Source organism: Lissotriton vulgaris, chromosome 6 (assembly GCF_964263255.1).
Source record: "Lissotriton vulgaris chromosome 6, aLisVul1.2, whole genome shotgun sequence".
Lineage (NCBI taxonomy): Eukaryota > Metazoa > Chordata > Amphibia > Caudata > Salamandridae > Lissotriton > Lissotriton vulgaris.
Window position 1 is genome coordinate 1678259654 of NC_141694.1, and position 13014 is coordinate 1678272667.

At 43.4% G+C, this 13014-nt stretch overlaps 1 protein-coding gene across 1 annotated transcript in view; it reads left to right on the forward strand.

Annotated features, from left to right (window-relative positions):
- Positions 1-4344, forward strand: part of LOC147709307 (putative deoxyribonuclease tatdn3-A) — a 90825-nt gene extending 86481 nt beyond the window's left edge. The window contains exon 10 of the mRNA XM_086925459.1: positions 4027-4344. Within this exon, the coding sequence (XP_086781585.1) occupies positions 4027-4170 (144 nt within the window). The 3' untranslated portion in view covers positions 4171-4344. The remainder of the gene's footprint in view (positions 1-4026) is intronic.
- Positions 4345-13014: the final 8670 nt, after the last annotated feature.

Sequence of the window (13014 nt, forward strand, 5' to 3'; positions counted from 1 at the left end):
AGGATGGATGGATGGGTGGATGCATGAATGGATGCAGGATGGATGGATGGGTGGGTGGATGGATGGGTGGATGCATGAATGAATGATGGATGCAGGATGGATGGGTGGATGCATGAATGAATGATGGATGCAGGATGGATGGGTGGATGCATGAATGAATGATGGATGCAGGATGGATGGATGGATGGATGGGTGGATGCAGGATGGATGACGGATGGGTGGATGGGTGGATGGATGGATTGGTGGATGCACGAATGAATGATGTATGGATGCAGGATGGGTGGGTGGGTGGGTAGATGCATGAATGATGTATGGATGGATGCAAGGTAGTTCCGGCTCGCTTGCTGCGCTCGCTCGCTGCGGTGCAATATGCAAATTAGTTTACGCCTCACCACTTACAAATGTCACTAGCCGCCCCTGGTCTTTTGGTGAAATACAGAAATTCTTAGCGCTTACTCTATTCCATATTGCACAAATGTGTTTTTCACCGTTGCAAAAATGAGGTAAATAGTTTGCGAAACATTTTCATAGTTTGATTGCAAATGATTTTATGTTAAATAATTTGGTTTTAACAAAGGAAAATATATCATTAGAGAATATCCACTAGTAAAGAAATTAAGCAAACTAATTTTACAGTATTTATGAGGCTTTAAGAGTTTATGCTTTAATGTAATTCATATTCAACGTAGTTTCCTTTTTCATGTTTTAAAAATGAATAAACTATAGATTTTCTGTTATTTTTAATAGGAACACACAAAACATCGAATCTATTCATTTTCTCAATGTTTGCCCTTGTGCAAAACTAATTTATGTAAAGTGTAGCAGTGCCAATCGTGCTATCTTCATTCCGTAATAAAAAAGCACCAAATCTGTAATCGTACCTGTATGAAATGTATATAAGATGGCTCCTTGATGGATGATGTGAGTCCTGTCCATTACAAAGCCCCAATAACCTATTAAATATGTTGCACAACCCCCACCTTCTTTTAGTTCTCACAACCCTTTCGTCCCTTTTCTCCTCATTAGTAATACAGATATTTCCAGAATTTCTCCTAATTTAAACACTGCAAATAACTCCACATTAATACTTTTTAAAAGTTATTATTGCGTTCAAAGCTGCTGTAAGAACTTCCTGTTACAGGCAGAGGCAGCACTGATCTGCATGTGAGTTGAGACAAGACCCAAATTACGGGACACCCCATATTCAAACACACTCAAGACAGGCAGGGATGGACCAGAGACACTCAGTATTTGGGTCTGATAAACCAACCATCAGACCGTATTATTACATTATTTGCAGTAGTAAATAGGCTAGGCCCAGCCCCCACTTACCTGTGACCAGCCCTTTCAGACCCGGCTCTTTGGCCTCGAGGCTCACACCTACCTTCAGAGTGTGAAGAGGTTTTGGTGCCAAGTCTAGGATGTACAAGATGCCACTGATTAATTTATGATTGATTTATAAATCAGCCTCAATGCTGCATGAATGTAGCACCCTCTGTTCGGCCTCACCCAGTCCTCTCTCTATGTAGCAGCCTCCGTCATGTGTTCTTTAAGCAGCTTGAGTTAGGAGTACACATAGCAGCTTGAGTCATACATGCACATAGCAGTGTAAGTCATGTGTGCACATAGTAGGTCCAGATATAATTGCGGTACATTGGGTATGCATGTAACAGCCTCACTCATGTATGCATTTAGCATTGAGAGTCATGATTGCAATCAGAAGCATCAGCCTTCTATATATGTTACTTCTTCAGTTATGTACCCACGTAGCAGCCAGCCTCATTGCTCTATGCATATTATAGCCTCTGCCACGTGTGGTTGTAGAAGCCTAAATCATATGTATGCATGTGTAGGTACTTATATAGCGCAAACCTAGCAGTGAAGAAGCAGAGCACTCTATAAATACCATTATGTGAAGGGTCTGGAGATGATGTACAAGATAGCGTACATCAAGTGTGGATGACACAAATACATTGTAACACATTTTAGATACAGGAAGATTACGTGATTTGCCAACAACCATACGATTTTGAGTCTAGCACTGAGGCTGGGATTCAAACCGGGGGTTCCAGAACCAAAAGGCAGAAGTTTGCATTCCGAGGACACATCCCCTCATATATGCATGTCTGCATCTCCTTTCATGTATGCATGTAGGCGCTCCTGTCGTGTGTGCATGAAGTAGTGTTAGTAGTGTGTTCATGCGTTACCCTCTATTGTCTGTGCATGTTTGTATATAAGGATAAAGACCAGTGAATACTGAAGTACTGGGGACACCTATTCTACTCTGCAAAACTGCACTCCATGGCACTGTATTCTACGCCAATCCACTCTACTCTTTACCACTCCAATCTATACCACTTCACTCTACTTCTACTATATGCCACTACACTTCATACTACACCACTCTAAGCCACTCTTTTACAATCTACACCACTCGACTCCACTGCAAAATAAGCAGCGCCACTCTATGCCACTATACTCTACACAACTTTTATCTACACCACAGTGCTCTACATCACTTAATATACACATAATTCCACTGCACACCATACCCCATATTTACACTACACAAATCCACTCCACGCAATTCCATGCCACACAATTACACAACTAACAATTCCAATCCCACCCACATAATTTCACTCAAACCACACACATCCACCCCATAACACAAGTGTCAAAGACATTGCCATTTACAACACCAATGGCTCTAACTCAGAAACAATGCGAGACCTATTGCATTTCTAATGCTTGTTTATCACAGTGTGTTGCTCATTTTATCGTTAGGTGTGTTAACAAGGGCTTTATGTAGGGCGCACTGAGGGAGAGGTGAGCTGTATGAAGACGGGAGGGGTAAATTAATATTAGCAATACTAATAGCAATGATGTTAATAATAGTGATAATTACTAAATTGTCATACCTGTGCTGCCAATTGAATCCTTGTTTTGTTCTAGTAATATTTGTAGCAAATTATTCTAGGTTGAAAGTTTGACATGAAAGGTTTTACATTCCAAAGGTTTGCATTACAAAGTTTGAAACATTTAATTCAAAATTACATGCAGCCTATGTAAATGTTAAATAATTTGAAAGCAAACAGAAGGATTTGTTCCTTTTTAAAAATGCCTTAAGCGCAACCTTAATCCTCACCCAAGTTTCAATATAACCATACCTGTATCACAAACACTTACTTTAACTCTGTTTCTTATCCCAACACCCACACTTTTACACTAACCCCAACAGTAATCTTTACTCTTACCGACAACATATGCTTATCAGTGCCCTAATTCTAAAACTACCTCTTACCCTATGCCTTACCCTGTCACACTTCTTAACCCTAGCTCTAATCCTTACTCTTACCTTAAAATGTACACTTTCCTATTTCTAATGCTAACCCTAATTCTAGCACTGTACTTAATCGTTACTCTATACGTTTTCACTGTGATCTAACTTAAACGAAATACTTTTTAATCTAAATGTTTTTTTAAAAACATTTCTGAACCTTCTTTGGGCTTCCCTTTATTATTTTCCGGACTTTTTGCTTTCTTGATAATGGTTTTTCCATAGCTTTACTTTGATACAAGCGGTCATACTATAACGCTTTCATTGGAACGTTTCACTATATACTGTTAAAAGTTCAAGGGTTTCGTGCCTTGGTGGTGATGAAAAAGAGGTTAATCAATTTGGCCACAATGAGTATTGCATGCTTAATTTGTAGAACATCACATATGGCAAAAACTGTGATAGCTTAATTTTTACTAAGAGGGGGCAACCCTCTGGTATAGTCCATGGCTGGTGTTGGTTTGGTGCCCACCGTGCATTTTCTTTCATGGTGATTTTAGCATTATGATGATATATTAAAATATTATTTAACAAATGTACTTTAGGAAGGTATAAGGTGTATGTATAATGAAAACCGTACCAGAGTTGAAGTTGCTAAAGAATAAAACCTGACTGCATGTGGTCTGGAGTAAAGATAGATATAAAAGCATGACCATGTCATTTGAAAATGTTATCTTTCATTTTAGGAAAGAAATATACCTGAGAACATCAGAATTTCTTGCCAGTATATCGCTGATGTGAAGGGATTGTCACCAGAAACTGTTTGTGAAGTGACATCAAAGAATGCCCTACACCTGTTCCCAAAGATCCATGGCTATCTGAATAGCTGACATTCAGCAGAGTGTCCAGTTTGCTGGTGCCACATTTTCATGCTTTGGACTACTATTATTTCTAATTTATTTTTGGTCTATATGTTTGCTAATGTTCTCCAAAATCAATAAAACAGGTAATATGTATTCCTTAGATCCATCTGACCTCTAGATGAATGCACAACTCAAATACAGAAATGAAATGAAATGAAATGAAAATATATTTATTGAGCGCGATTGCTGCCCGTGGGCGTCCAAGCGCTGAGTTGAGGCGGAAATGACGGGGAGGAGGAATTTAGAGCACAAAGGATTTAGCAAACAGTAGTGTCTTCAGGTTTTTCCGGAATAAGAGCAGGTTTGGGTTGGACCGGAGTGAGAGGGGGAGGGCATTCCAGAGCTTGGCGGTATTCAATGAGAACAACCTTCCGCCAGACCTGGCTCTCTTCACTCTGGGAACAACAGCGAGGAAAGCCTCCATCGACCGAAGGTTCCTGTTTGGGTGGTAGGGGATAACAAGGTCGTTGTTAATGGCTGGGCCCGTTTTCCAGAAGGCGTGATGCGCCATGCATAGTGCCTTAAATGCCACCCTCTGCCTCACTGGCAGCCAGTGGAGACACTTCAGAGCAGGTCTGGCTGACTGGGTTCGCGGGATCTGCAGCAGGGTACGTGCTGCGCAGTTTTGTACAACCTGCAGTTTCCGGAGGGTCATCTCGGGTGCCCCAACATATAGGGCATTGTTTGAGTCCAAACGGGACTGGATGAGGCCTTGTACCGCCACCTTTTTGGCCTCTAAAGGCAGAAGCGGGAGGATCTTCCTCAGGATTCTGAGAAGGCCAAAGCATGTGGCGGACAACTTAGTGGCCTGGGTGGAGAAGGACAGTTTGTTGTCCAGCCACATTCCTAGGCTTTTAACGCTCTCCTTGAGGGTGGGGGGGGGGGCCCAGTGTGCGGGGCCACAAGGAGGTGAAAGGCACTGGTGAGGCTGGGCCTAGGAGCATGAGCTCCGTTTTTTCTCCGTTCAGCTTAAGGGAAGAGTTGGTCATCCACCCCTTGACGTCCTCTAAGCATTTTAGCAGATCCACCGGGGGTTGCCTGTTGTTCCCAGTGGCCAGCGAAACCACTAGCTGAGTGTCGTCGGCGTACGACACGATTTTAATGCCGTACGGTTCGACGACACCCGCCAGCGGCCTCATATACACGTTAAACAACACAGGGCTCAGGGAAGAGCCCTGCGGTACTCCGCAGCTAAGAGGTTTCCTAGAAGACACTGTCTCGCCGTCGAAGATCTGAAAGGATCTCTCAGACAGAAAGGAATCAAACTACCTTAATGCTTCACCTGAAACTCCGATGTCATAGAGACGGTCCAGCAAGGTGGTATGGCTGACCGTATCGAAGGCGGCACTTAGGTCAAGGAGGATCACTGCCACTGATCCCCCCCGATCCAGTACCCTTCGAGACTCTTCGGTGACCGCTAATAAGGCGGTTTCAGTGCCATGCTTCGGTCTGAAGCCTGTCTGGGATGTGTGTAGAGGAAAGTCACAATACAATTGACAAACCAACTTCTTATCCAGTGATATGAAGAGAAAGAAGGTTGTAACTGAGGTTCGTTAGGAGGGATGTAGGGGACTGAAAGTGAGGGAAAGGAAAGTGGAGATAGTGGAAAGTCGATTAGGCAGGAGAGATTGTAGAATTCTTCCTTCCAAAATGAACCATAGTTTATTGGATTAACTTTTAGAGCTTCAAATCTTTTGAATGAGTACAGCTAGGGACCGTGCAAAATTTAAACATTAGCAAATACATAAAGGAAGGGACATTCCGTATAAGTAAATACAGAAGAAAGAGGATTCAATGGGGTCTTATGTATTTAATGTGTTAACTGGACCCATGTGTGCTCTAAGCACTGAACCTTTTGGTAGACATGGCAATGGCACCAAGATGCCTTATTAAAGCTCACTTAACATATCTGGTTTGTAAACAAATTGTTGAAGGCCCATCACCAATATCAAGTTGAGTAATTTTAAACCTGTCTAAATCTGTACATATGGACAATATACAGACTGCAGACCTTGTCTTTTTGCCCACATTCCTCTCCTGAAACTCCCTAACCTTTGGGATGAAAGGGTTTCTTTTTGGTTCTAAGGACTTGGGGTCTGAGGTATGAAGGATCAGGTCGCAAGCAGTGCTGCACTGTGATGCGACCCAATCATTTTTTTCGTTGTGTCAGATATAAAAAAACATCTGGACATTTTGGACATTGATATATGTATGTATTTATATATCGTATTTTGGAGCACTACTCTAGCCAAATGGCAGAAGCATAATGTCAACAAATGATAGGATGGGTTTCGAATGGTTAATGCATTCTGATGTAGTGTTATTTAAAGAGGTGAGTGTTCAACTCTTTCCTGAATTGGAGTATTCTGATTTTGATAGATACAGGGAAGTTTTTATAAATCCTGGGTGTATAGAAAACCTGCTGCCTTGAGTTTTTTATTTTATTTATTGATTTTTTCATTTATTTTTACACTATTTAGTATTCTGCCTTTTCGCACTGAAACCACCCTTTAGATCTCTATCTTTATTGGCCTCTGAGTTCAGTTGGATCGTGGCTTGTCTTTGGCCCTAATGATTCTTTATTTATCTGCAACTTTTCATACAGTTGATCAGTTGATCCAAGGCAGAAGTGGAAGGTTGCGCATTAGAGTGGCTGATTGGGGTGACGCTTCGCAATAGGAGCTTTGTGGGGCTTGTTTTTCTGCTGCAAACAGGGACAGGGACTCGGAGGTCCAGGAGTCCAGGGGACACGCAGCTGCCAGTCAACAGCCCCTCCCACCACCGGCTGTTTGAAATCTCAGCGCGTTACCCGCTTCGCGGAACGCACGCGGGCGCACGCCGGGCCAAGCCCGGGCCAATGGCTGGCCCGTTTGAGTCCGTTCGAGTACGGAAGAGGACGGGACGGGGCCCCCCTCTGAGAGGACGTGCATCTGAAGGTCAGTGCCCGCAAGGTAGTCTGCAGGATTGTTTGCTGATAGGTGGTTATCCACTTCCTGGCACTACTTGAACTCTGGAGCAGTGTTGACTTGCGTTTTAAAATCGCGATGACTTGCAGAGGTGGAAAAGGGAGGAATTCTGTTACTGGTGGGTCAATAGTGGGGTCGTTGGACCAGTTTCTAATTAGAGCAATGTCTGTATTGGCCCATGAAATTTAACTGACCGAACGGCGTTTATCGCAGGATTCCATCTTATCTAAATGGTCATCTTTAGGCAGATTAGCTCACGTAAGATCGCCAGAGCAACCCCGAATTGTAGATACTGACTTTCCTGCTATTGCAGGAAGTGACATTAATCAACTGCAAGACTCAGGGGGTCCACTTAACATCTCTCCTTGTCTGGACTCTTTACCAATAACCCTGCATGTTGTTCCAACAAATGAAGAGCCAGCTCGCACTATACTCCCGAGAGCTTTAACAAGGGCTGCATGTAGCTCCACCTCGCAAGTGGTGGACCAATTGTGTGAAACAGAACCAGTAACAAAGAGGAAGCGGGGCGGAGGATCCCAGAGGAACAAAAACACCAAAATCCAAAAATGTTCAAAGCCCGGAGAGCCAGTTATTGTAGGCATGCCAATTAGACTTGAACCATGCCAGCCAACCGCCCGAGCGAGCATGACTACTTCAAACAGTGGTGATGTTAATTCAATCCAAATGGGAGCGGACTTTTGGACTAAACTGGAAACTATTCACTAACTTGTGCCTTCCTCTTTATGATAGACTTAATTCTATAGAGGAAAGACTCTCGCATCTTGAATCTCTTTTTGCACGTAATTATGCTAAGAACAGTATGCGAAGGGGATATTGAGGCTTCGGTAGTAGCAACAAATGTGTTATGTAACCCCCCAGCCCCTAGCAATTTACCCTACTCGCCCCCTCCTAATTTACCCCCTAACTTACCCCCCCCCCCGCAATGAGTGGGAATGTTGTGGCGAATACTATGGCAGTGACTAGGAGTGAGGCACGTGGTGGGGGAGAAGCCACTAAGACCGCGAACCCAGTGATGTTGTGTGAGGGGGGTAATTTGACGCACCAACAAGTGACAACAGATAGAACACGGGCTTCCTCTAGGAGTGCCGTGACTCAAGGTGCTCTTAAGACTAAAATACCGTGTATAGATCTTCCACCTGCATCAATTCCGTACGTTGTAGTATTAGCGGGGATTCCTACGTTGAATCAAGACAAAGAGGAGTCATTCATTGACCTTAAAAATAAATGTACTCATTGGCTGAATTTTAATAGGCCACTCCCTCCACAGGTTTTTAGTGAAATCCTCTTTGCCCGCAGAGTAAATTGGGTGAAGCAACGCAAGAAACTCATTGAGGGTGACTGTATTTTGATCAATTTTAGAAATAGGCGGGTGGTAGAGCATATATGCAAACGGCATTCAGCACAGTCGCCAACACAAATACAGTGCCTCCCCTTAACCTATTTTTATCCTGCCATTCCCAACAATCCCATTTCAGAGAGAAGGGGTAAGCCATGGGGAAATTGGGATAGTTGGGATTTAAGAGCCAAGGCAGGCAGTGTAGACTATGGCCAATGTATAAATGACATCCCCTTATCAGTCGCCTTTCCTGTAACTAATAGATTCAGTGTTTTAGACCAGGTAGATTGACAGTCCATGAGTAGTCACCACTCAAACCTGAGGTGCATCAAAATACTCGAATGCTGGGTGCCAATATTAGAATTTTGTCCTGGAACTTGGCTGGGATTAAGAACAAATTATCTTGTCCAGATTGGGGATCCTTTGTAGACAATTGTGATATCTGCCTGTTCCAGGAGACGTGGGCCCGGGAGGAATACCAAGGAGTAGGTTTTGCTCCTTTTAATTTATTTGCTACCATGAAGGGTAAGGGGAGACCGTCTGGTGGCTTAAGTATTTTGGTGGGTACGCACCTTGGTGGTAGAGCTGAGCAGATTCAAGCTAACTCTGATGATGTGCAATGTGTTCTTCTAACACTACCTTCAAAAACACAAATAGCCCTACTTAATGTTTACTCAAGACCTGTACATAATGGGCAAGAATCTGGAGCTATAGAAGACCTGAGGCAGTTTGTACCAACTCTTGATCCAGCAGCTGTATTGATAGTGGAAGGCGATTTCAACTGCCAGTTTGAGCATCTAAATGATCCAACCTTAGATGCCCCTACTGAGGAGGAGGAGTATTGGTTTATACCTGACCCACAGATTTCACCAGTCAAAGCTTGGTCACCGCTGGTCTTACAACTTAATTCCCTTACCGTGGCACTATCACGGAGGGCATGTAACAGGAGGACAAAATCTGATAGACCTGGCCAGTTCACGTTTAATAGAGAAGGGCAGAACTCGCTGCTTGATTACATCTTGGTTGAAACCAGAGCTTAGGATAGGGTTCTTGACTTTCAGATTCATCAGAGGAAAGACAGTGACCATAATGCTCTGGTAATGACCCTAAAAGCAGGGAGTTTGGGTTTGTCTAATCCCCCGCCAGCCCCTAAGTCAGTGCAAAATGTATTAACTCTAGCGAATAATAGGCGGAGAGTGAAGTGGTGCCATGTCCAGCAATCTCCAACTAAATTGGCCAATATATACCAACAGGTTCTACCAACTTAACTGAAATGGGTGATGTAGGTGGAGTGGGCCCACAAACAGGGATTCAGGACAGGCCCCCAAAAATACATAAACACATGACACTAAAATTGCTTGATGTGTTCCATCCGGTAGGGAAGTGAAAAAAAACAACAATTGTCTGCCCTTGGTATAATGCAAATTATCGTAATGCCAAACGAGATTTGCTAACTGCAGTGAAGGCGAGGGACAGGTTAGCAACTAAGCAATGTAGGACCGGGTACAAGCGGACTATTAATTTAGAAAAGAAAAATTGGGAAGACGAGAAGTGGGAAGATCTCAGGATTGCATTGCATGAAAAAGATCTGAAAACATTCTGGGCAATAGTCCGCTCTGGGGGATAAGGGGGGCGACTCGCCCTAGAACCTAATATAGCGCCTGCAGTTTGGGAAGCACATTTTGGGGCCCTTCCATGAGTATCGATTGGAGGGGGTTTGGGAGATCGCATTAGGTGAAGTAGAATCCGCTATCAATAAATTACAACCCAACAAAGCACCTGGCCTAGATAAGTTACCCGGGGACCTTTTCCGAACAGAACTGAAAATTTGGGGTCCGTAACTATGTGCCGTGTTTAATGCCATCTTAAAGGGTATGGATCCCCCGGATACTTGGCGTGGGGCTGAGATAGTCCCTATACACAAAAAAGGTTGGCCTCTTCTTCCATCCAACTATAGGCCTATTAGCCTAATAGATACTATCCAAAAACTCATGGATGGGTTAGTCTAGACAAAATACAGGGCTGGATAGAGGAGATGGAGATCCTAAGTCCTTATCAGGCAGACTTCAGGTCAAGTACATCAACCATCAACCAGATTTTCAGACTCCAGGTCCTATACTGGAAGACGGTGAGTGTAGAGGGTGGCAGCCTCTACCTCATATTCGTCGACCTGGGGTCTGCCTTCGATTTAGTTCCTAGAGAAAAACTGTGGAAAGTGTTGTGTGAACTTGGGATCCCATCGTACCTTTTGGATGTGCTAGTGAGACTACACAGGGAGACCTACGCTCAAGTTAGGTGCGGGGAAACACGGGGAACTGTCAGCATGTTTTCCGGTGAAGCAGGGGGTTCGTCAGGGGTGCGTCCTTGCCCCCACTTTATTTTGCCTTTATATTAACGGGCTAATTGAGCATTTACTTGGTGTTAAAGATAGTGATGCTCCAAGGCTAGTCTCGGGGAGGGTGCCTGCGTTGATGTTCGCGGACGACACTCTGTTGCTGTCCAAAACATCAACGGGCATGCAACGCATTTTGGATGGCTTCGCTGACTTCTGTACCTTGAGGGGCCTGGAGATCAACTTAACTAAAACCAAATTTATGATCTTCAACCCTCCAGTACCACTCGTCCGAACCCATCGCTTGACGGCACTCCCCTGGAGAGAGTGAAGACTTTTGAGTACCTTGGTATCACTTCATCAGAACAGCTGGAGTGGGATACCCAACTGGCCAAGGCAAGCTTAAAGTTAACCCAAACAGCGGGGGGATAATGAAAATGTACAGACTGGCTACGTTTAAGCCAGCCGCCCCTATCATTGAAATTTACAAAGCACAGGCCAGGGGGCCACCCTGTAAGGGGCAGAATTGTGGGGATACTGTAGGCCCTCTAACCTCATGAAAGTAGAGCATTCCTTCATGAGGCATTTGGTGGGACTCCCCTCTAGCACTCCTTTAGTTTCTCTCCGTATGGACCTATGGTTGCTACCTATTGATGAAGAGATTGCTCTAAGGCCCTTTATGTACTGGCGTAAGCTATGGGCAACACCAGAGCTGTCCTGTTATAGAGACAACCTCAGGGAGGTTTTGCCCAGCCTAATCAATAAGAAAATCCCATGGATTAGCCACATAAGGGCCCTCAGTACTAGGATAGGGAGGCATGAACTTTGGGAAGCACCTGATATAGTGTGCCCGTTAACAACTAGGGTAGATCTTGCGCGGTACTGTAGGCATCACAACTTGATAATCCTCCAAGAAAGGTCTACTGGTGGCCACTTGACAACAGAGTTTCTACAAGTGAAGGCTGAATACAAAAAAGAACAGTTTTTAGATTTGATTTATCCTCCCCAGGCTAGGAAACTATACATTCAATTTAGATTGGGGACTCTTCCTCTTACGACGCTCACCAGTAAATGGGATAATGCAAAGAACAAAGAATGCCTGGCGTGTAAACATAAGACAGAGTCTGAAATTCATGTGCTTTTCCTTTGCCCTGCATATTTTGCATCCTGTAAACGATGGATAATCCCAATTTGTAGAAACTTAGGGTTTAGACATTGTATAGAAGCCTTTAGGATCTTAAAGTACGACACCCACCCCCCTATTGTTTTTGCTGTTTCACGCTTCCTGAATGGTATGTGGCACAAGCGCAGGGGCTTTTTAAAATAATTGTGGGTTGAGCCCAACGTCTGCCCGTTTCTTCAAGAAATCTATGAAGGCATATACAACGGGGTTATTTGTATTACCCACTAATTCAATTTTTAAAATTGTTAATTTTTAATGAATTTTATAGTTGTTTTATCTGATTCCAGGGATGGTTTAATCATATTTTTAAATTGTAAAAAAATGTAGAATATATGATTGTATTACTTAATGCTATTTATTAATTTCTTTGTCCTTTTGACTTATGATTGTATAATTGTACTTTTATGGCCCGAGTTGGCCGAAATAAAGTTATCGTATGGAATGGATTTCATACCTGCAAAATCATATTCAGGCAATCTTTTTGGCTTCTTTTTGTTACGAATTTATGCCTCTGAATCAGGGAATCAGTCTGTGCTAATCCCAAAGCCCAACTCTTTTTAATTTGTATGTCCGCTCCCTGGAGACGTTGCTCCATTCCTTTGGCTTCAGATTCATGAGCTATGTGGACGACACCAATTTTGATAATATTTGATGACTAACCAACTTCTGTGACTGTATTGTACCAGTTGCAAATTGGCTGGAGATGAATACACTGAAATTCAGTTCATACAAGACACAGGTGCTTTATGTACCTGGACAGAAGGCTTCAAACATTTTTCCCACTAATTTAAGGGCACAACTTGGCTTCTCTCTTTCTCCAGTGGCCACAGTTCACATTCTTGGGGTTCTAGAATAAGGCTGACTTTGTTAAATTGTCATGCGAACCATCTATTATCAATTTGTTTCAACCAAAAGAGGATTTTGCATACAATCCTACCAGCTTTGCCACCCTAAACATGCCTACTGATTGCAC